Source organism: Grampus griseus (genome assembly GCF_964374135.1).
Source record: "Grampus griseus genome assembly, chromosome: 7".
Taxonomy (NCBI): domain Eukaryota; kingdom Metazoa; phylum Chordata; class Mammalia; order Artiodactyla; family Delphinidae; genus Grampus; species Grampus griseus.
Window position 1 is genome coordinate 109429832 of NC_139001.1, and position 21939 is coordinate 109451770.

The 21939-nt window shown below is 53.9% G+C and overlaps 1 protein-coding gene across 1 annotated transcript in view; it reads left to right on the top strand.

Moving 5' to 3' along the window:
- Positions 1 to 21939, top strand: part of MYO7B (myosin VIIB) — a gene marked incomplete at both ends in the record, with an annotated part of 75106 nt that overhangs the window by 25647 nt on the left and 27520 nt on the right. The window contains 11 exons of the mRNA XM_082659016.1: positions 55 to 197; positions 4118 to 4328; positions 4952 to 5087; positions 8173 to 8336; positions 11702 to 11839; positions 13633 to 13785; positions 14142 to 14240; positions 15953 to 16047; positions 18888 to 18972; positions 20585 to 20803; positions 21638 to 21808. Coding sequence (XP_082515142.1) covers positions 55 to 197; positions 4118 to 4328; positions 4952 to 5087; positions 8173 to 8336; positions 11702 to 11839; positions 13633 to 13785; positions 14142 to 14240; positions 15953 to 16047; positions 18888 to 18972; positions 20585 to 20803; positions 21638 to 21808 — 1614 coding nt within the window. The remainder of the gene's footprint in view (positions 1 to 54; positions 198 to 4117; positions 4329 to 4951; positions 5088 to 8172; positions 8337 to 11701; positions 11840 to 13632; positions 13786 to 14141; positions 14241 to 15952; positions 16048 to 18887; positions 18973 to 20584; positions 20804 to 21637; positions 21809 to 21939) is intronic.

A 21939-nucleotide genomic window follows, 5' to 3' on the forward strand; every position in this document is an offset into this window, starting at 1 on the left:
GCAGCCTTCCTCTTGTACATCATAGCCTGTGGGCTCTACCCCATGTCTCCACAGGGCATCTATGGGCACCTCTTCCTGTGGATTCTCAAGAAAATCAACGCCGCAATTTTCACCCCACCTGCTCAGGACCCCAAAAACGTGCGAAGGACCATCGGCCTCCTGGACATATTTGGTTTTGAAAATTTCCAGAAAAATAGGTATGGAGATCGGTGCACCTGCTTTTGGAAAATGGAAGATAAGCTTAGCTCTTCTCTGAGCCAGGTGGAGGGTAGCCATTCCTCCCCCTCTGGGCTAGGAGCAGGACCTCTCACCTCCGCTCACAGAAACCAGGGTGAGTCCCTCAGCAAGACTATGGCTTTCCTCAGTGAGGTGGTCCGTGCGCATCCCCTGGCACCCACAACATGTCTAGAAAAAGCCACATAACTTAAAGCATCCCTGAGAGTCAGGCTAAAAGCACCTCAGCATTCATCACCCCTCTTGAGCCATCCACCCTCCTCATGAACTGGAGTGAATCATCACATGTGGTTAGGGTGAAAATGGAAATCAATAACACTGATGCAACTGCATCTAGGTGGGATATCATACTAGGTAATGGGGTTTGTGGCCCATCGCCGACTCTTCAGTTTGGCAGGAGTAAGGTGAGGCAGGACACTTCTGATCCAGTGTCCCAGTCTGGAGGCTGAAGATCTGGAGGCAGGAGGCAGTTCAGAGAAGTAATTCCCAGCTGAGACTGTGATAAAGGCTGGGGGTGGGGCTAGAGAGGGGTGGTGAGGGGAGCCAGGCAGTGGGGCCAGATGAGGACAGGTGTTGCTCTGGCATTATCCGGGGGCTGGAGGACGAGGAAACGAGGACTGGGAACAAGCAAGCAGGAAGTGTCCTACATGCGTGACCTAGCTTACCCAGGTGAGCCTGGTTCATTTAAAGGGATGGGCTGGATGGAGCCTAGAGTTGGTCCTATTACCGAACTGAATTCAGGTCTGCTCACCCAGTGTGCAGCAAAGCCAATCTACTGACACTGGGCTATAGTGAAGGAAAACACAGCGTTTATTGCAGGGTCAGGCAAGGAGAACGGGCAGCTCATGCTCAAAACACAAACTCCTTGATGACTTTCAGGGAAAGTTTTTTAAAGGCAACTTTAGGGGTGAGGATCACAGGGTACGTGGTCAGCTTGTGGACTCTCTTCTGATTGGTTGGTGATGAGGTAATGGGGTGAAGTTTCAGGTAGCTTAATCATCAACCTTCTGGTTCCAACCAGTCTGGGGTCTACATACTTGTGGTCGGCGTGTAGTCACCGTCCTCCACCTGGGCAGGGGTCTTAGTTTCTATAGAAGAACTCAAAGAGATGCATCAGATTGTTATGTGTACCCCTTGAGGAAGAACTAGGACTCTGTTTTATCGTTGCATTATTGTTTCTTGACTGCATTTCCTCACTTCCCTAATTAGTAACTGCTTGAGTCTGCTCTTTGGAACTCAGGGATGGCCTAGGAGACTAAAGCCTTTCTCTACAAACAAGACACGGGGGACGCAGGGGGGCCTTTGTACCCAGGAGGGTCCCTCAGGGTCCTGCTTGGTTTCAGTTCCAAGTGGAGGCCTCTGGGCACTATTAGAGGAGCCAAGGGGCTGTCCTGACCTTGGCATGCCCCTGCCTGAGGCCCTACCTCCAGCTGAAGTCTGAGAAGGTCCCTTTGCTGCAGGAAGGGGGACCGCTTCCAGAGCCCAAGAGTGGGCCCTTGTCTAACACTTGGAAATGAATTGTCCAAGGAGACACATGTGCTGACAAAGAAAGAGACTTTATTGGGAAGAGGTGCCCGGGTGGAGAGCAGGAGGCTAAGGGAACCCAGGAGAACTGCTCTGCCACATGGCTCGCAGTCTCAGGTTTTATGGTGATGGGGTTAGTTTCCAGGTTGTCTCTGGCCAATCACTCTGACTCAGGGTCCTTCCTGGTGGCGCACACATCGCTCAGCCAAGATGGATTCCAGTGAGAAGGATTCTGGGAGGTTGGTAGGACATATGGACTGGTGTCTCCTCTCTCTTTTGACCTTTCCCAAATTCTTCCGGTTGGTGGTAGCTTGTTAGTTCCACATTCCTTACCAGGACCTCCTGTTTAAGATAACTCATGCAAGTGGTTACTCTCGGGCCTGGCCAGGGCGGGCAGTTTCGGTCAGTGGTTTCCCTAACAACTTGGCCAGGATTGTCAAGATACAAGCCATTCCGAGTGCAAGCACACGGGGGTGACAACCTCCCAGGACCAGCTCTCTGCAGGCAGGTGGGATGGGGTAGGGCTGGCAGAACTCAGCCCAACGCGATGCAAACTCTAAGTAAACTAAAAAGTGATTCTGATCATTGGTTTCTGGCCCTGAGAGGGGCCGTTGAGCAGAGCAAGCACACTTTTGGACCCTGTGGAGGTGGATGAGTAGTTGGTTGTAGGGGATCTGGGCCACGAGCTGGGTTTGCGACAGGGCTGCAGTCCGGGGGCCACATGGAGGAGCAGGGCCATGTCACTCACAGCACCCAGTCACTGGCCCGACCGGGGTTCACCGAGTGCTCTTGTCGACTGAAAAAAAGTGCACAACCTCAAAGTTGAGAGTCGTGTTTTATTCAGTGGACATTCTTAGGACTTGAAGCCCAGGAGACAGCGTCCCAAATAACTCTGAGAAAACTGCTCCGAGGAGGTGAGGGGGGTCCCAAGGCATATAAAAGTTTTGCAACAAAAGGCAGGTAGTTGGAACATCAAAAGATTATCGTTAATTAAAGAAAATTGGACATCCCAAGTTAAGGCATTTAGTGCTTTTCTATGTATGGGAAGATGCAAGAGTCTGGGCTCATTGAAATCATTCCTTTGATACGCACCTCAGCTCTCTGGGGCCAGGATCCTGTGCTTTCCCATCCTGAGTCTCCTCCGGGTGCATCGTTGCGGGTGGCTGCAGTCTGATGACTGCTAGATGGTGGTCATTCCTTGTCTCCATCCTGAGTTCCCTCAGGGCTCGTAGCTGTGACACCCTTTGTTTACTGATATGACAGGCAGCATTCTTAGTCCACACTCTGCAGGCAGTGTGTTAACTCTCTTGGGTTAACAGACCTTGAACAAAGAGTCCCGGGTACCATGCGGCTTTGCATAAATGGGCAACCCATCCTGAAAAAGAAATGCCTAAGTGAGACCCAGAGGGTGAGCAGACCAAGCAGGTCAGAGGAAGGAGGGGAGGGGCTCACACGTGTGAAGAAGACTCAGAGGTAAGGAGGGGCCAGGTGCCTTCCCAGCACTGTGAGAAGTCCAGGGTGCCCCTCAGCCGCTCCCTGGCAGAGACGGGCAGGCTTTCTACTGTGTCACTGTCTGTCTGGATCCCAACAACAGTGGGCGCCCAGGTCCACGAGGATTCGAAGCAGGGGGAGAGCGGGATCAGATGTGCTCCCTCTGGTGGCTGTGGGGAGTGACTGGGGGGGGTGAGGCTGGAGGCAGGGAGAGCCATGAGGGCGCTGTCACTGTGCTTCAGGGGAGGAAGAAGGGTGGCCTGGATTAAGGTAGCAGCAGTGGCGGTGAAAAGAAGTAAATAGGTCTGTGTTGGAGGAAGCGTGGAGCAGACTTTGGCAACTGAGTGGAACTGGGGAGGAGGGAGAGAGGGGTGTCAGGCATGACGGGCTGGTTTCTGACCTGAGCTAGGGGTGGTAAGTGGCGGACCCATTTCCCAAGGTGGGGAACCCAGGAGGGAGAACAGGTTGGGAGGATTGGGGTGGGGGTAGGGAGTGTGTCTGGTTGATGCAAAGGAGCCCATCCAGAAGCTCATCTTAATACCAAAGCCACTGCCCATGGCTGCTCGGGTGGCTACAGGACACTTGGTCCCCCAGGGATTGTCTCCGTGTCAGGATAGGCAGGCCTGGCAGAGGACCGCAGGGGACCGGAGGGAGACAAAAGCAGGGGCTTGATGATACACAAGCCCCCTCATTTCTCTGAGTCTGTTTGCTGTGGGGTGGAGGAGGGGATGGAGGCGGAGGTAGAAGAAGAGGGAGGCTGTGTGTCAGCGTGTGCATGTGTTTGGGGATATGCAGCTGTGTGCCAGTGGCCGGCTGCAGCAGCAATCGAGCCAACCCTTTCCCGCCCGGGGTGGCCCTGTCCCCACAGCTTCGAGCAGCTCTGCATCAACCTGGCTAACGAGCACCTGCAGCAGCTCTTCGTGCAGCACGTGTTCACCATGGAGCAGGAAGAGTACCGCACCGAGTGCATCCCCTGGGACTACATCTGTTACAACGACAACCTGCCCACGCTGGACCTGCTGGCCCTCAAGCCCTTGAGCATCATCTCCCTCCTGGACGAAGAGAGCCGCTTCCCACAGGTGCGCCCCTGGGCCCGCCGCCCCTCGGGTGGAGACCCCACACGTGGGAAACTCCAGGGCTGCTGGAACCTCTGCCGGGAGTCAGCAGGCAAGCCCCAGCCTTCCAGCCTTCCTCTCCTTCAAGGCCTCCTGCAGGGAGGCACCTGACTCTACCCTCACTCCCACTCCCCAGAATGCATTATTTAGATTCAAGAACACACCCCAAGAGGGGGCTTGTTCAGCCTTGTAGGTCAAGGGCTGCAGAGGGTTCAAGACAAGGAAACACTTTCATTCTCACTTTGGAGGACTCTGCGTGTCCTTGGGGAGATGGATTCTCAAAGGTAGTCAGGAAGAGCTGTGATCTACAGAAGGGAGAAGCTGTGGTCCCTGGGCAGTTGTAGGGAAGGGTAGAGCGGGAAGCTGGCAGTGAGGATCGCCCGACCCAGTCTCTACTCCCGCCTCTGTCCTCGCTCACCGCAACAAGCTGCCGCCACCTGGGCATCCGTTTGCTGTCTGTAGAAAGGCCCTCAGCCATTCAGTTGTTTTGCCCCCTTGAGGGAGCCCCCGAGACCTGCGAGTGTGCCAGCTGACCTCCCAGTGGCTGGACTCTGGGACCTCAGCCCATAGGGTGTCCGTTCTTCCAGGGGACAGACATCACCTTGCTGCAAAAACTGAAGAACATCCATGCCAACAACAAGGTCTTCCTGCAGCCCAAGAACATCCACGATGCCCGATTTGGCATCGCCCACTTTGCCGGCGAGGTGTACTACCAGGCAGAAGGTGGGTGCAGCTCCTCTCCACAGCCCCTTTCTTCTAAATCCCGAGCACTCCAGGGAGGCCAAGGAAAGAAGGCTGAGGGGACTAGGTCATTTTGCAGAACCAGCAATTGGACAGAGGGAATGGAATGGACCAGGCATGTTTGTTTGTGTTTTGTTTTGTGGGTAATAGTTCTATTGAGAGGTAATTCACATACCGTAGAATTCAGCCATTTGAAGTCTACAACTCAATGGTTTTTAGTATATTCACAGAATTATGCAGCTGTTGCCACAATTTTTTAACTTTTCCATCACCCCAAAAGAAACGCCCATTAGCGGTCATTCCTCATTTCACCCCAGCCCTAGGCAACCACTGATTTCTGTCTCTATGGACTTGCCTGTTTTGGACATTTCACATAAACGGAATCGTACACCATGTGGCCTTTGTGACTGGCTTCTTTCACTTGTCATAATGTTTTCATGGTTCTTCCACGTTGTAGCATGTGTCCGTATGTGTGCAAATATTTTCTCCTATTCTGTGGGATATCTTTTCACCCTCTTGGTAGGGAAAGTGTATACGCTGAGATAAGGTCAGGCATGGTTTTGCCTTTGTCCAAGACAAAGATGTCGGCAGGACTGGTTCCTTCTGATGTCTCTCTTCTGGCATCTTTATTGTCTCTGGGTCCTAATCTCTTCTTCTTCTTTTTTTTTTTAATAAATTTATTTATTTTTATTTTTGGCTGTGTGGGGTCTTCGTTGCTGCACGCGGGCTTTCTCTAGTTGCGGCGAGCAGGAACTGCTCTTCGTTGCGGCGCGCAGGCTTCTCATTGCCGTGGCTTCTCGTTGCGAAGCACGGGCTCTCCACGCACAGTCTTCAGTAGTTGTGGCGCACAGGCTCAGTAGTTGTGGCACAAGGGCTTAGTTGCTCTGCCGCATTTGGGATCTTCCCAGCCCAGGGCTTGAACCCGTGTCCCCTGCATTGGCAGGCGGATTCTTAACCACTGCGCCACCAGGGAAGTCCCTTATCTCCTCTTCTTATACGACACCAGTCAGACTGGATTAGGGCCCACTCTAACAGCCTCATTTTATCTTAATTATCTCTTTAAAGGCCCTTCTCTCCACATATAGTCACATTCTGAGGTACTGGAGGTTAGGGGTTCAACATACATTGCCCTCCCTGATTTCTGGAGGCTCAGTCCTTAGGCTGGAGGGCCCCTTTGCCCTAGAAAGTCCTTCCAAGGCCCCAGAACAGGGCTGGTAGAGGGGCCCTGGGGTTCCCAGGCCCTCAGGGTCTCCTTAGTGAGTGACAGACATGCTTCGTTCTTAAACCCACTCTGTCCAAGCACACACATAATGTTCACACGCATGTGCACACAATGCCTATGGGCACACATTCATTTCCAAGACCAGTGCAGTTTAAACTTATGATGAAGAGGGAAATACGTCTCAGGACCTCATAACCAGTAAGTTCCCCCTGCCCCATCCTTGAAGCCAGGAAGCCAAATGGTGTTTAATTTCTTTCGTTTCCCCGTTTTGGGCTTCCAGGAAGAGCAAAGCAGCTTCTGCCCCCATGCTCCTTCCGCAGGGGCGTTTTGAAGTGGCCGTTCCTGCACAGACCGGCCAGCTGGGAAGGGTGGGCCTCCAGGTGGGAGTGCCCAGGTCTTCCTCTCCAGACTGCAAGCTGCCTGGACGTGGCCAGGTTGCCAGATTTTCAGGGATTATGAGGGGTGGGGAGGTTTCTGTACTTTCTCCTTTGCCTTCTCTTCTTCTTTTGGCTCCTTTATGTAAACACGCAGTTGCCTCGATCATACTTGCCCAGGGTCCCCAGAAATTCAGAGCCCTGATGAGAGCCTGCAGGCACTGCCCTCGGGGAGGTCTAAACTGCACATGGAACGGACGCTCCGTCTGCTGTGCTGCTAGTGGGTTCCTGGGTGTATGTGGCAGTGACAGCGGTGGCTGGGATTGCTGGGATGTTGAGGGGCATGAACTCGGTCTCGCCCGTGGTCCACCCGGGGAGCCGTGGCTGGTGGAGCAGATGGGAAGTCCTCAGGCCACCCCTGAGCCAGGTGACAGGGCGGAAGGGAGCCCCAAGGAGGGCCTCTCGCCCCACTTGTGGCACAGGAGAGCCTCCTGGAGTAGATGACGGTTGAGCTGGCCTGAAGCACAAACCAGAGTTGGCCTGGGTGGGACGGGAGGGTAGAGGGCCCCAGAGAGCTTGTGGAGGCTGCAGGCCCCCCTGGAAGAGATGAAATCCCCTGGGGGGGCACATAGGGCCTGGGGGAGAGATGAGGTCTCCCTGGGGTGGGGTGCAGGCCTCAGGGGAGAGAGGAGGGAGAAGGCAGTCACTGGCAGCCGAGGAAAGGTAAGAGGGGTGACGGGCGATGTGCCCTTTCGGGAAGGTCCCTGGGGGCAGAGGGGCCAGGCAGGCAGGGAGGGCAGGGGGCGGGCAGGCTAATCAGGCGGAAGGACTGGTGGCGGCTTGGATGGGGGCGGCAGTGGGGATGGGGGCTAGTGCTGGCCGCGGGATGTGGCTGTGGCCGTGACACCGGCCGGCGCTGGTCCCCGGTGATGGAGGCAGGCCTGGAGGGGTGGCCTGCGGGACTCCTGTCGCACCACGCCCGAGCTGGGTGGGGGACTCTGCTTCCCCGTGTAGAGAAATAACTGAGGACGTGGAAGGAGACGTGCCCCATGAGTCCCCCCGGCAAGCTGGGCGCGTGCGAAAAAGCCAGAACTGCACGCAGTCCTGAGCGCTTTGGGCGCTGATCCATGAAATGTCCTCAGTATAATCAGAATAATGGGAACACAAGGAAATGTCCTTATGTTGCTTTTGCGTTCGAGGATGAAGCAGGGCACGTTCTTAAGAAAGCCCACCGTTTACTGTATAATCAGTAAAAGCATATCTGGCTGCTTCGGTATTTCTGGAATATTGAGAAAACAAGTATTAAGATGTAAACATAGATAAAGCTTAAATAGAAGCCACCACAGCAGGACGAGACGGCGCTGTGTTGCCTGAGAGAGCAGCAGCCCTCTACTGTTGTGTTTCTGCACAATTCATCTCGTGTGGTGAGTTTACTTTCAACCCTGACATAAGAAACTACAACGCCCTGCAGGCTTCCTGGAGAAGAATCGGGACGTGCTGAGCACGGACATCCTCGCCCTGGTCCACTCCTCCCGGAACGAGTTCCTGCGGGAGATATTCGGGCTGCAGTCCTCGGAGCACAAGCGGGGCCGAGGGACCATCGTCCAGGTGACGGCAGGCAGCCAGCTCTTCAAGGTGGGCTCGGTGGCCCTGCCCAGCCGGGGGCCTGGGTTCTCGGGTCGGGAATCCTCAGGCGGGGGGCAGAGGTGACTGAAAACGGGGAGAGGGGCTTCAGGGGCAGCGGGCGGGGCGGGGTCGGGGGAACGGGACTCCGCCTGCCTCCCAGTGAGCGGTGGACTCTAGACGGCCCACCTGCTTTGGCTTCTCTTGTTTCTTTCTATATCTGTCTCTGTGTGTGTTTTGTGTGGTGTGTGTGTCATGTGGTGCGTGTGTGTGTGGTATGTGGTGTGTGTGTGTGTGTGTGTGTGATATATGGTGTGTGTGTGGTATGTGGTGTGTGTGTGTGGTATGTGGTGTGTGTGTGGTAAGTGGTATGTGGTGTGTGTGTGGTATCTGCTCTGTGTGTGGTGTGTGTGTGTGTGGTATCTGGTGCATGTGTGTGGTGTGTGTGTGTGCGTGTGGTATGTGGTGTGTGTGGTATGTGTGGTGTGTGATGTGTGTGTATGGTATGTGTGTGGTGTGTGTGTGTGTGGTATGTGGCGTGTGTGTGTGGTATGTGGTATGTGGGGTGTGTGTGGTATGTGGTGTGTGTGTGTGTGGTGTGTGTGGTATGTGGTGTGTGTGTGGTATGTGGTATGTGGTGTGTGTGTGTGGTATGTGGTGTGTGTGTGTGGTATGTGGTATCTGGTGTGTGTGTACTATGTGGTGTCTATGTGTGTGTGGTGTGTGATATGTGGTGTGTGGTGTGTGTGTGTGTGTGTGGTGTGTGTGTGGTGTGTGTGTGGTATGTGGTGTGTGTGTGGTATGTGATATGTGGTGTCTGTGTGTGTGTGTGGTGTGTATGTGTGGTATGTGTGGTGTGTGGTATGTGGTGTGTGTGTGTGGTGTGTGTGTGGTATGTGGTGTGTGTGTGGTAAGTGGTATGTGGTGTGTGTGTGGTATCTGCTCTGTGTGTGGTGTGTGTGTGTGTGGTATCTGGTGCATGTGTGTGGTGTGTGTGTGTGCGTGTGGTATGTGGTGTGTGTGGTATGTGTGGTGTGTGATGTGTGTGTATGGTATGTGTGTGGTGTGTGTGTGTGTGGTATGTGGCGTGTGTGTGTGGTATGTGGTATGTGGGGTGTGTGTGGTATGTGGTGTGTGTGTGTGTGGTGTGTGTGGTATGTGGTGTGTGTGTGTGGTATGTGGTGTGTGTGTGTGGTATGTGGTGTGTGTGTGGTATGTGGTATGTGGTGTGTGTGTGTGGTATGTGGTGTGTGTGTGTGTGGTATGTGGTGTGTGTGTGGTATGTGGTATGTGGGGTGTGTGTGGTATGTGGTGTGTGTGTGTGTGGTGTGTGTGGTATGTGGTGTGTGTGTGTGGTATGTGGTGTGTGTGTGTGGTATGTGGTGTGTGTGTGGTATGTGGTATGTGGTGTGTGTGTGTGGTATGTGGTGTGTGTGTGTGGTATGTGGTGTGTAGCGTGTGTGGTGTGTGTGTGGTATGTGGTATCTGGTGTGTGTGTACTATGTGGTGTCTATGTGTGTGTGGTGTGTGATATGTGGTGTGTGGTGTGTGTGTGTGTGTGGTGTGTGTGTGGTATGTGGTGTGTGTGTGGTATGTGATATGTGGTGTCTGTGTGTGTGTGTGGTGTGTATGTGTGGTATGTGTGGTGTGTGGTATCTGGTGTGTGTGTGTGGTATGTGGTGTGTGTGTGTGGTGTGTGTGTGGTATGTGGTGTGTGTGTGTGGTATGTGGTGTGTGTGTGTGTGGTATGTGGTGTGTGTGTGTGGGGGGTATGTGATGTGTGGTGTGTGTGTGGTATGTGGTGTGTGTGTGTGGTATGTGGTGTGTGTGGTATGTGGTGTGTGTGTGTGGTGTGTGTGTGGTATGTGGTGTGTGTGTGTGGTATGTGGTGTGTGTGTGGTATGTGGTGTGTAGCGTGTGTGGTGTGTGTGTGTGTGGTATGTGGTGTGTGTGTACTATGTGGTGTCTGTGTGTGTGTGGTGTGTGTGTGGTATGTGGTGTATGTGTGGTATGTCGTATGTGGTGTGTGTGTGTGGTATGTGGTGTGTATGTGTGGTGTGTGTGGTGTGTGTCTGTGTGTGTGTGTGTGTGTGTGTGTGTGTGTGTGGTGTGGTGGCAGCAGCACTGAGGTTCCTGGCCAGGGAGGTGGGCAGCAGAGAGCCCCAGGTGCTCCTCAGAGCAGCTGAGGACGCCCCAGCAGGGTGCGGGTCTGCACACCCCCTAGCAGCCATGCCTTCACCCCTTAACAGTGACGGTTCCAGAAAAGCCCTGTGAGTCACCTGACGAAGAGCTCCCCCACGCCCAGGCAGGGAGATGAGGCCGGCTCAGGGGCTCAGGAACTGTGGGTGCAGCAGAGGACACCCCCTGTCCTCTCCCCCGCATGCTGCACAGTCAGCTCTGGCCACACTGAGGTGCCCTTGACCTCTCATCATCCCAACCCCCACCTCTACTCCTGAGGCTTTAGCGCCCAGGGCCCGCAGCACAGCCACGTGCAGAGCCAGCCCAGGGGGGCACCAAGGAGCCGCGAGGCTGTGCAGGAATTGCCCAGGTCTGGAACCAGGCGGAGCTGGGCCAGACCCTCTGCATTCACAGAGCCAGCCTGGACGTCACAGCGGAGGCCGGAGCACAGCCTACTCCTGGCCCTGTGGGGACACCAGAGCATGTCCCACAGGTTTCAGGGAACAGAATGACAGTGGAGGGAAATGCACATTATTTTATAAGCCAGGACAACAGGAAAATGCTACCCATCGTCATTAGGCCCGCCAGTGATCGCATCCTGCTTTCAGAGGTGTTAAGTGGTGAGCTCGTGTCTCCAGACTGACGCAATTTGGCAGTACACACTCGAGAACATTTGACCTTGGAAAGGTTTGATCAAGGAGCATTGTCCAAGACCAGCATTGCACAAAAACACACACTACTCTTGGCCCGGGGCTTGGGCTCTTGTTTTCTCTTGCATCCATCATTTTAATACATGTATTTTAAAACTGTATACATTTACTATAATGCTTACAGTGTACAGTATAAAACATTCAAAAAAAGCATATAAAACCGATACAAACACTGAAAATGTAGAATGGTGAGGTAAAGCATTCGCTCCTCACCCTGGTGCATCATCTGTGCGCCCCACTTGGGGGGCCCCACCCCTAGACAGGAGGTTTGCCCTGTCTTACTTGGCTCTGGGTCCCCAGTGTCTAGCTGGGCACCTGCACACGTAGGCACTTGGGGAACCTGTGCTAGATGAATGAATGAGCGATTGGATGAATGTAGCCCTGCCCACCTGCGGGACCTCGGCAGAAGCCCTCACTGTGCCGTGGGTCAGCTGTGCCCCAGGCCAAGCTCCCCAGCCCCCCACTTGTGCCCTGTGCTTTTGCCTGCAGTCTGCAGACTCCAGCAAGCGGCCCTCCACCTTGGCGGGCCAGTTCAAACAGTCCCTGGACCAGCTGATGAAAATCCTGACCAACCGCCAGCCCTACTTCATCCGCTGCATCAAACCCAATGAGTACAAGAAGCCACTGGTAATGCGGGGAGGGAGAAGGCCTCTACTGGATGAGTCTGGTGGCATCTGGGGTCATGTCACTCCCCGCACGTGTGTCTGGGCAGCTTTAGAGCTATCTGCCCCCATTTTACAGATGTGGGTACTAAGGCAAGGTGACCAGTCTAGGCCATTTGAAGGTCTGTGACCTTCAGGGCTTTGGATCACCCAGACCTCAACTGTCTCAGCCCTGCCATTCGCCTGCCATTGGCCAGGTGTGTTGCTTCTCTGAGCCTCAGTTTTCTCTTCCTTAAATTCAGGACCTGCCTACCTGCAGGGGGCAGCAAGGATCGCACATGACGTTTTTGCCACATCTGCATAAGTAAACCACACCCCATAAGGGGCAGCAACCAGTACTGTGATTTTAGAGACTGACACCAACTGCTGGTCACCGAGACCTGAGGCCATGCAGCCCTTGGAAGGTGGCTTTATCTGCTTATGTGTGGGGCGGGGTGGGAGCCTGCTGCCTGCCCAGCCCCTGACACGTGGGCTTGGGAATCCCACCCAGAGGCTGCAAATACAGGATTCCAGAAACTCGGAGATGCCATCCGAGAGGAGATAACATGATTAAAAAAAAAAAAAAATCTTAAGAAAAGAAATAATATTACATTAAATGATGTGCCTTTTTGAAAAGTATAAAATCATATGACATTCAGGCTGGCCCAGGAGATCCAAAGTGTGTCTTCCTTAAAGGCACAATGCACAGATGTTAGAGAGTAACTGTGCTCCCAGAGGTCCTCTACCCACGCCCACAGGTGGGGGCCTGAGGGTCATTCTCAGGTCTTTTGGTTTCCCCCGGCTGAGACATTTCTGGGAGTTGGTAGCTGCTGTGCGGGTGTAGGGGAACCCAGGCTGAGGGGCCAGGAAGGCTCAAGGTAGGAACCCTGGCTCAGCCACTCAGGAGCATGGCCCTGAGCCTCAGGCAGCTGGTCTCTAAGTTGGAGCTAAGTACCACCAGGTAGGGCTGTTGTAAAGATTAAAGGCAAAGCACAGGCCCACCGGAAATAATAAATGGGAGCTAAGGAGTTGCCCAGAACTAACTACTGTGCGGCCCTAGATGCCACAGGCGGTTGCCTCTGTGGCCCTCTGTGTTTCCAGGTGCTGGTGGGCTTGCCGGATTGGAGGGCTTGCCCCTAGTCCCCAGACACTCCTGGTTGGAGGCGGAGGGGGGCTCTCGAGGGTCCCAGGCATGCAGAGTCTTGGGGCCATGGCTGAGACCCCATACCCCTGTGCAAAGCATCGTGGCCAAGCTCCTCTCCAAATACCCATCTCTGGAGGATGCACAGACTAAGTTTAGAATATTTTCTGACTCAAAGTAGGAAAGGTACTTATTCCTTCCACTAGAGTGTGAGAGGCACGATGGAGGCCCAGCCCGAAGGACTGCAGGGGCACCGGTCACCCCGACACAGGCAAAGTCAGAAGGAAGCCGTGTTCTTTGGCACCATTGCTTGAGGGCGCTTCAAAAAATGTTAAATGTGGCATATGTGCAAAAACACTTCGATACTCCTCATACTTTGCATATTCTGAATATGCGGGAAGCATCTGGTGTTCTTGTGGATGTCCCAGTTCGTATGTTATCGACTGTTGAGCTCCCTGGAAAACACTTCCAGGACTTTGCAGCGACTTCAACCAAATATCTCCCTTCAAAACAGAACGTTCATGAAACCAAGCGTTTGCCTGGTTCTCCTGCATCTGGTGGACAGCCGAAGGGTTGGTGTCAGGGAGGTCCGGAAGGGGGAGGCCCGCGCCATCAGCCCCTCTCCTCTGCGCCCGCAGCTCTTCAACCGGGAGCTATGCATCTGGCAGCTGCGCTACTCAGGCATGATGGAGACGGTGCACATCCGCAAGTCCGGATTCCCCATCCGCTACTCGTTCGAGGAGTTCTCGCAGAGGTTCCGCGTCCTGCTGCCCAGCGCCGTGCGCAGCGAGGTGTGTGTCCCCGCAGCCCGGCACACGGGCCCCGAGAGTGGCAGAATGTCACAGAGATGATAAGTGGCCAGGGAGCAGGACACTTCCTGCTTCCTAGCCTTCCCCGAACACTCAGCCATCCTGAAGTTTGGGCTGTCTGTGTCCAACGGCCACACTGAGGCCCCAGGCCCTACAAGGTGTGGTGGCCTCTTGGGCCCCTGGGCCCCACCCTTGATCCAGGGCGCCCAGTGCCTGTGCCCCTGCCCAGGAGGCGACCCCTGTGGGAGCAGAAGGACCCCGCTCCCCAGGAAGCCCCCGAGGAGGGACCGCAGGCTCCGGCGTGACTCCACAGAGCCAGTCCTGTTTCTCTTTGGCAGCTTCGGGGCAAGTTTCGCCAGATGACCCTGCGCATCGCCGAAAGCAGGCTGGGCACAGACAAAGACTGGAAAATGGGAAAGACCAAAATTTTCCTGAAGGTGAGACCCTGAACGTGCTGGTCCTCAGCCTCCGGAAGCCTGTGTGGCTGGTCTGGTGCCCGTGGGCGCCTGCGCCGTGCGTGGCCCCTGCCCTCAAGAAAGCCACGCTAGGGAGGAAGGGAGGAGGGCGTCACGGGGAGAGCACGGCCAGTGAAAGCCCGGGGGCTTCTCAGAGGAGGACATTTAGGGCAAGGCCTGAGGAGAAGGAGGGACTGCCTCCAAGCCACCGCGGGAGACCAAGAAGGAGCTGAGGGAGGTCTCCCACTGTCCCGGAGAACAGCCCTTCAGGCCCGAGGCCACAGTCTGCAATCAGACCTGGGGAAGCCCCGCCCCTGCCTCCCTGGAGAGGCGGGGCTTCAGGCAGGAGGCAGTGTGCCCCCTCCCCCCATGACAACTCCTTGGCCGGCCAGTACAAGCAGCACCATCTCCCACCTCCCACCTCTCTCTGCATCAACTCACAGGGAGGCTCAAGGTCACGCAGAGGCAGCCTCCCGCCCTTGAGGCTGGCCTTCGGGCCCTCCAAGATTGCGAACTGGGTCAGAGAGCCACAGGGAGAGAACCTCTGTGTCTCCTAGCCTCACACGCCTTGGGCAGGTCAGCAGGACGAGAAAGAGAAGATCAGGGCTAGAATCAGGGCTCTGCCAGCCAGCCCCGCACCCCACCTCGTCCCCACTGCCCTTCCTGAGGCCTCCACTCTCTCCTCCTCCCCCGTAGAGCCTGCCCAAACGTCCTTGTCTGTCCTCCCAACCCCAGCTCTCCAGTGGGTCTGTCCGTCTGTCCATGCGTTAGTCAGGTCTGCCTGTGCTGGGACTCTGGGGCTTGACAGGAAGGAAGAAGCAGAGGGGCTTCAGACCCCACTGGGGAGGTGAGGCTGGCAGAGGGAAGAGGTCTGGAGAGTCCCAGGGCCGCTGCCCAGGAGGGTGCGGTATGGAGAGGGGGGTCAGCGTGGATGGATGGCCAAGGAGGAGAGGTGAGTGCCCGCCCCTCCATCCCTCCCCCTCCCTGGCTGCTCCCTGAGGCCACAGTCGGGGGTCTAGTCCATCTCTGTGTCCCCAGGGCCCACCCAGGCACACGCAGAGACCCAGTGCTTGCTTGATGCAAGACTGATGGGGGCAGGAAGGGCCACCAAGCCCCTGGCCTCTGCTCATCACTTACCAAAGGGCCGTGCTGCGCTCTACTCTGCAAAAACAGTCCCTTCCTTCTGGGCCCGGGATCCAGGGGGAGCAGGGAGGTGGACCAGGGAAAGTCACCACTCAGGGATGAATACGGCTCATGACCTCAACACTCTGAATTCTATGCAAAGGCTGGAATTCATGTTTATATGGAAACAAGCATGCATCTGTATTACAGCTGAATGAGCGTTGCACATGAATTTTGGGAAATAAAATACAGCTTTGGGGAAATGTTTTGCCCCCTCTTGGGTTCTCCAGAGCAGAAGTGAAATTTCCCAGATCGAATCAACAAGAAGAAAGAACTAAAATGGGAAGTTCTTGGATTGGGGCTGGGGATGTAGCTGCGGTTCTCTGCTCTGAGCCACATCGGTGGCAGCATGAGAGCCCCTTCCCCTGCCCGCCCTCCTAGGAGCCCCCCTTCCCCTGCCCGCCCTCCTAGGAGCCGTGTGGGAAGAGTCTGAGACACCCTGACTTCTGGCTGCAGGTGGGCGAGTAGGGGTGAGGCAGGGCAGCTGCATGATGAGATCTCTCCCATCCCAGGAAAACCAGGAAACCCTGCTGGCGGTACAGAGGAGCCAGGCCCTGGACAAGGCTGCAGTCAGCATCCAGAGAGTCCTGCGGGGCTACAGATACAGGTGCCTGCCCTGCCCCCTCCCAGCCCATACACCCACCCACCATGTACCCCCCAAGGGCCACATGTTCCCGCTGGCCCCCCTCTCGGGGTAACCGAGGCAGAAGCACTGTCGGGACCTCCTGACCAGGGACGCTGCAGCCTGTGTTGCCCAGAGAATTCTAATACATTATTTGAATCTTTGGGGTGGAGGGCAAACTCCACCACGGAAGCAAGAGCCCAATGAAGCGTCAGCTCTGGTTTCGACTATATCTCGGCGTTCTCCTTCAGTTGTCTTAGAGAACGTATGGGTTTGGTTTTATGAGGTGGCTGGTTTTGGAGAGAAGGAAAGAACTGTCTTTGACTCAGTTCCCTGGTCAGTAAGAAGATAACGCTTGAATTTCATTGCAGGTTCAGTAAATCAGCCATATTACCGCCTCCCTCCCCCTCACCACGTCCAGGGGGCTCGGCAGGTCCCATGGTGCCATTCCCTGCTGTCCTGTCGGCCCGTTGCCAACCATAGGAAGGCCTGGAAACCCAGATAGGACAAAATGCGAGAAAGTGGCTGAGCCACGGGAATAGTGGCCATGGGCACCAGCAAGCAGGGTCATGAGACGGGGAGGTGTGGCTTAGAAGGCCATACAGGTTCAGGATTCCCCAGTGGTCTCCACTGCCATTGTTGGGGGTGAGCTCATTACTACCCATCAAGGATGACTTCCTACACAACCCAGGTGAGGGTGGATGTCTAGGCTTTCCACTGGGCATCTTCTGGTGTAGGTGGGGGAACCACAGTCGTTTACATGGTGTTTCACTGGAGTAGACTTGGTTATTATCTAAAAGTTTTCTGCCTTGCTAAACTGCTCCTTTCTTGATCCTTTCGGTAGATAGAGAAGTCTTTTCTTGGGGTCTTTCTGGTCTGTGCCCATTGTCATTTCTGGATTGCCTACTTCTTCAACTCCTAGTCTGGGGTATGTGAGGCAAAAAGAAATCCAGAGAAGTTACCACTGTGTCTGAGATCCTTAGCTGGTCTTCCTTCTTCTCTCCATCTTTCAGAGTCTTCTTAATGTTTCTTTTATATAATGTCTAGGGGGTTTTAGTTGTAGTTAACAGGAGGAGTAAGGGAAAGTATGTCTACTCCGTCTTCCCAGAAGTGATCACCATTGGTAATTAATGGTGTTCTTGCTGTTCTGGCCAATGCAATTTGACAAGAAATTTAAAGAAAATATAGAAATCAGGGTTTTTCAACTCCAACATTATTGACATTTTGCTTGGATAACTTTTTGTTATAGGGGGCTGTCCTGGGCCCCTGGGCAGGATGTTTAGCAACATCTGAACTCTACTCCCTAGATGCCAGTAGCATCCTCCTCCCCAACCCCGGTCATGGCAACCAAAAATGTGTCTAGACATTGCCAAATGTGCCTGGGGGGCAGAATCACCCCCAGTTGAGAACCACTGGTATAAATATTAGAAAGGAGACAAATTCTCTTTATTTTTAGATAACTCAGTTGTTTACTTTGGCCTTATATTAGAATCATCATGTGAGTGTGTGTGTGTACATGCACCAAAAAATATTGAATAGCTAGATATACAGATATATACTGTCCACCCATCAACAAAGATTCTGACTTAATTAGACTGGACGGCACCCAGGCATCAATAAATATCGAAGTTCTCCAGATGATTTTTTTCTTGTTCTTTTTTGTTTGTTTTGGTTTTTGTCCCCCAGTTTTATTGAGATATAATTGACTTACAGTACTGTACAGGTTTAAGGTGTACCACATAATGATCTGACTTATACATATCATGAAACGGTTACCACAATAAGTTTAGTGAACATCCACCATCTCATACAGATGCAGAAACAAAAGAAAACAATTTTTTTTTCCTTGTGATGGAAATCCTTCTTAGAGTTTACTCTTTTAATAACTTTTATATATACCATAGAGCAGTGCTAACTATAGTCATCATGTTGTACATTACATCCCTAGTACTTAATCTTATAACTGGAAGTTTGAACATTTTGACCACCTTCATCCAATTCCCCCTCCCCCAACTCCCCGAAGATGATTTTTAATTTGATTGAGATCTACTGTCCTAAACCTAAGAAAATACCCTGAAAAATTATTAGAAGTGTTAAGAAAACTCAGTTAAGTGTGGGAGAAAAGGTACATCCCTATGCACCTCTGACTCCCCAGAGGCGAGGTTTCAGGTTACCTCCTCCAGTTTTCAGCCCTCGTTCCTCCGTGTGGAGGGAGCAGTCTGCTGGAGCTTGCCAGGCTGCCTGGGTCTGGGGGCAGCCCTCTGCTTTGACCTGCCCCCAGAGAGGAGCTCTGGTCCTGAGACTTCTGACCTGATTTCTGGTAAACCCCTGGGCTGGTGGCCAGAGGAGGGGGCAGAGTCTGACAACGAAGAAAAAGTTGGAAATGGGTTTTATCCCTTCAGAGATCTTTGGGGGAAATGAGGAGATTTACTCTCCTCGCTCTAAAAACTGGACTGTCCTCGGGAATTCCCTGGAGGTCCAGTGGTTAGGACTCCTCGCTTCCACTTCGGGGGGCACAGATTCAATCCCTGGTTGGGGAACTAAGATCCCGCAAGCTGTGTGGTGTGGCCGAAACAAATAAAGAAAAGAAAAGAAAAAAGATCAATTTAAATAAATAAATAAGAACTGAACTGTCCTCATTCACAAATTTAGTTGTTGGCAGTAGATTTTAAGTTCCTAACCTGTCTGTCTTTCAGCCTATAAAGGCTTCTGGAAAAGAAATATTGTATGCATTCATTTCCTCTCTTCCTTCAAAATCAGTTTTTCCCCCCAAAGGCTTTAAAATGTCTGTGGTTGTTACCACTGACTTGCATTTCCGCTTGTAGGAAGGAGTTCCTAAGGCAGAGGCGGGCAGCTGTGACCCTCCAGGCCTGGTGGAGAGGCAACTACAGCCGGAGGAACTTCAAGCTGGTAAGACACTCACGTGGGAGGCGGAGCCTGCGGGAGCAGCCGTCCAATTAGAAACGAATGTTGACGTTTGTTTATGACTGTGACAGCTGGGGCAGGAAGCATCCCATCAGCCACAGGCATGATCCAGACCTCAGCACCCCACACACTCTTCTTAGCATAGTGTCAGGTCACACAGTTTGCAGGTTTCAAAGCGTTCTCCTGCAGAATTGGGGGCATCTCCAGGGCTAGAATGAGATGACCTGCTCTGAAATTAGATGGTGGCTTTTTTTCCCAATTTCCAGGCAACAGAATAAGTTAATGGATTGATTATTTTCTGTTTCAAGCATTTTTTCCTCATTTTTTCCTTGACCCCAGGCACTGCTAACGAGTGTCTGCGCAACAAGCAAACCAGAGCAACCTTGAACCGTGTCCTGTGGGGCCTGTTTGACTGCTTGCCTTGGTCACGGCTGCGACTGTGGTTGGGATATGCCGTGGTCACGTCGGCAAAACTGACCCACACCTGTCCTCATTCCGTGCTCACAAGGGCACATTGGCAGCTGACATGGATGGAAAGGCTCCTTGGGGCCTGTTGCTCTGTGTGCGTCATTTTATTTTTTTTCCTAAATTTCTTAGGTGTAGTTTTTTTTTTTAATACATTTATTTATTTTATTTATTTATTTTTGGCTGGGTTGGGTCTTCGTTGCTGCGCACGGGCTTTCTCCAGCCGTGGCTCGCGGGCTCTAGAGCGCCGGCTCAGTAGTGGTGGCGCACGGGCTTAGCTGCTCCGTGGCGTGTGGGATCTTCCCGGACCGGGGCTCGAACCCGTGTCCCCTGCATTGGCAGGCGAATTCTTAACCACTGCGCCACCAGGGAAGTCCCCATTTTATTTATTATTAAGCCAACGCTGTATGCCGAGGAACCGAGGCATAGAGAAATTAAGTCATTTCCCCAAGAGCGCGCAGTCAGTAAGCAGCAGAGCTGGAGTTGGGAGGTGTGTCTGTGTGACTTCCAAACCTGTAAGATGAAGCATGACCTCTCACACCTGGCAGCCGTTAGGCTGGTCTTTCAGAAGCCAACAGGAGCCATCCCAGAGGCTTAGGGACTGCTGTGACCTACGGTGTGTTTGCAGCATAGAAGCAGGTACTCATAGTTTATCATTTCCTCTTTATTTTCAAGATCCCTGAGGGATTAGCTTGATGGAGCCGGCCATAGGCCTCCACACAGGTACTCCAGCTCCACACAAGCTGGCTGCACTTGGCGGCAGGTGTGAAAAGCAAGGCCTCCGGAATCGTATCACGCGTGTGACACGCAAACCAGTTCTCTGGTCCTGGTAGAGCTCCCAGGAAAGTACTTTATTACTGACGCCATTTAAAAAGACTTCGTTAGCACTAATTTGATGCCAGGCTCTGTTCTAACTGCTTCACAAGTGTAACTAACTCATTTAATATGCTTGTACTCACAGGCACATACAATTTTAGCACTAGCGCTTATGCCGTAAAGCAGGTAACTGTAAAGCTAATTTGTGAGGACACCTTGCCCCTTGCTCTCTGTCCCCTCGGGAAGGCCTTTCTCTGCTCTGTGCCCTGCTGGGCCCAGGCCTCTCTGTGAGTGCCCGTCCTTCTTGCCTCCGCAGATCCTCCTGGGTTTTGAGCGTCTGCAGGCCATTGCCCGGAGCCACCTGCTGGCAAAGCAGTACCAGGACATGCGGCAGAGGATGGTCCAGCTGCAAGCCCTCTGCAGGGGTTACCTGGTGCGCCAGCAGGTCCAGGCCAAGAGGAGAGCAGTGGTGGTCATCCAGGCGTACGCCAGGGGCGCAGCTGTCCGGCGGAACTTCCGGCAGCAGAAAGCCAATGTAGGTGGTCACTGCCCTCTCGGGTAGGTGGGAGGTGGCTGGGCCCAGGTGAGGGAGGGTAGGCGGAAGGAATGAGCAGCAACATAGGGCTCTCACCAGACACTCCTGCCCCCTCCAGGTCCCAAAATACCAAGAAATACCAAGAGGAGCCTTCAAGAGAGTCCTGGCAAGAGAGGTGGGAGGGCAGGGAACAGGGGAGCGGCGCCGAGATGCATATCCCTGCGTTTTGAAATTTCACCCTTGCGTGATCCCATTTCCTCCATTCGGAGAGCATCTGAGACTCTGCCTCACTCCTCAGAACTTGCTCATTTGGCAGTGGTGATAAGGAAAGAGGGCCTAGGATGAAGTCTTCCCCTGCTCCGTAGATGAAAATGGGTCCACGGGGCACAGTGCTAGTACAGTGGCCAGAGCAGGAAAGAGTGCAGAGCCCCAGACATGTCAGCAGCGTGTTCCTGCCCCCACATGGCCCCGGACGGGCCACAGACCAGGGCAGGCCCAGGGCCCCCTCCCAGGGGAGCCTTGGTACTCTTTGTGAAGGGACCAGGTGGGCCTGAGTGGGTTTTGCAGCTAGGTTCTGGGGGTGTTCGGGCTTTGGCGTGGTACCCTGTGTGGACAAGCAAGCACCTCCCCTCTCTGGACCTCTAATTATCCGCTGGGAAAGGAGAAGCCCAGGCTGGTGGATCTCCAGTCCCTGTCGCTTTTAAAACCTAGGATTTTAGAGGGAAATATATTGATTTGGACAAATACGGCGGGAGGAGGTTTATTTGGCTCCCAGGCGGGGCTTGCCCCAGCCGGGCCTGTGCTAACAGTGGCCCCCCCGGGGTGTCTGTGCAGGAGTCTCTGGTCATCCCTGCTGCAGAGCAGAAAAGCCCAAGCGCCGTCCCCAGCAGGAAGCGTAAGTCCATCTACGACACTGTCACCGACACGGAGATGGTGGAACAGGTGTTCGGCTTCCTGCCTTCCCTGATGGGCGGGCAGGAAGGCCAGGCCACACCGCACGTCGAGGTAAGATAGGCCCTGCCGGCCCAGCAGCAAGGGGGGCTGTGTCCAGGGGCCAACCTCTAGGCTTTCCTGAAAAGCCAAGACTCAGCTCGGGGAGCCGATGGAGTAGGTAGGTGTTGAAGTGAGTTCTGCGG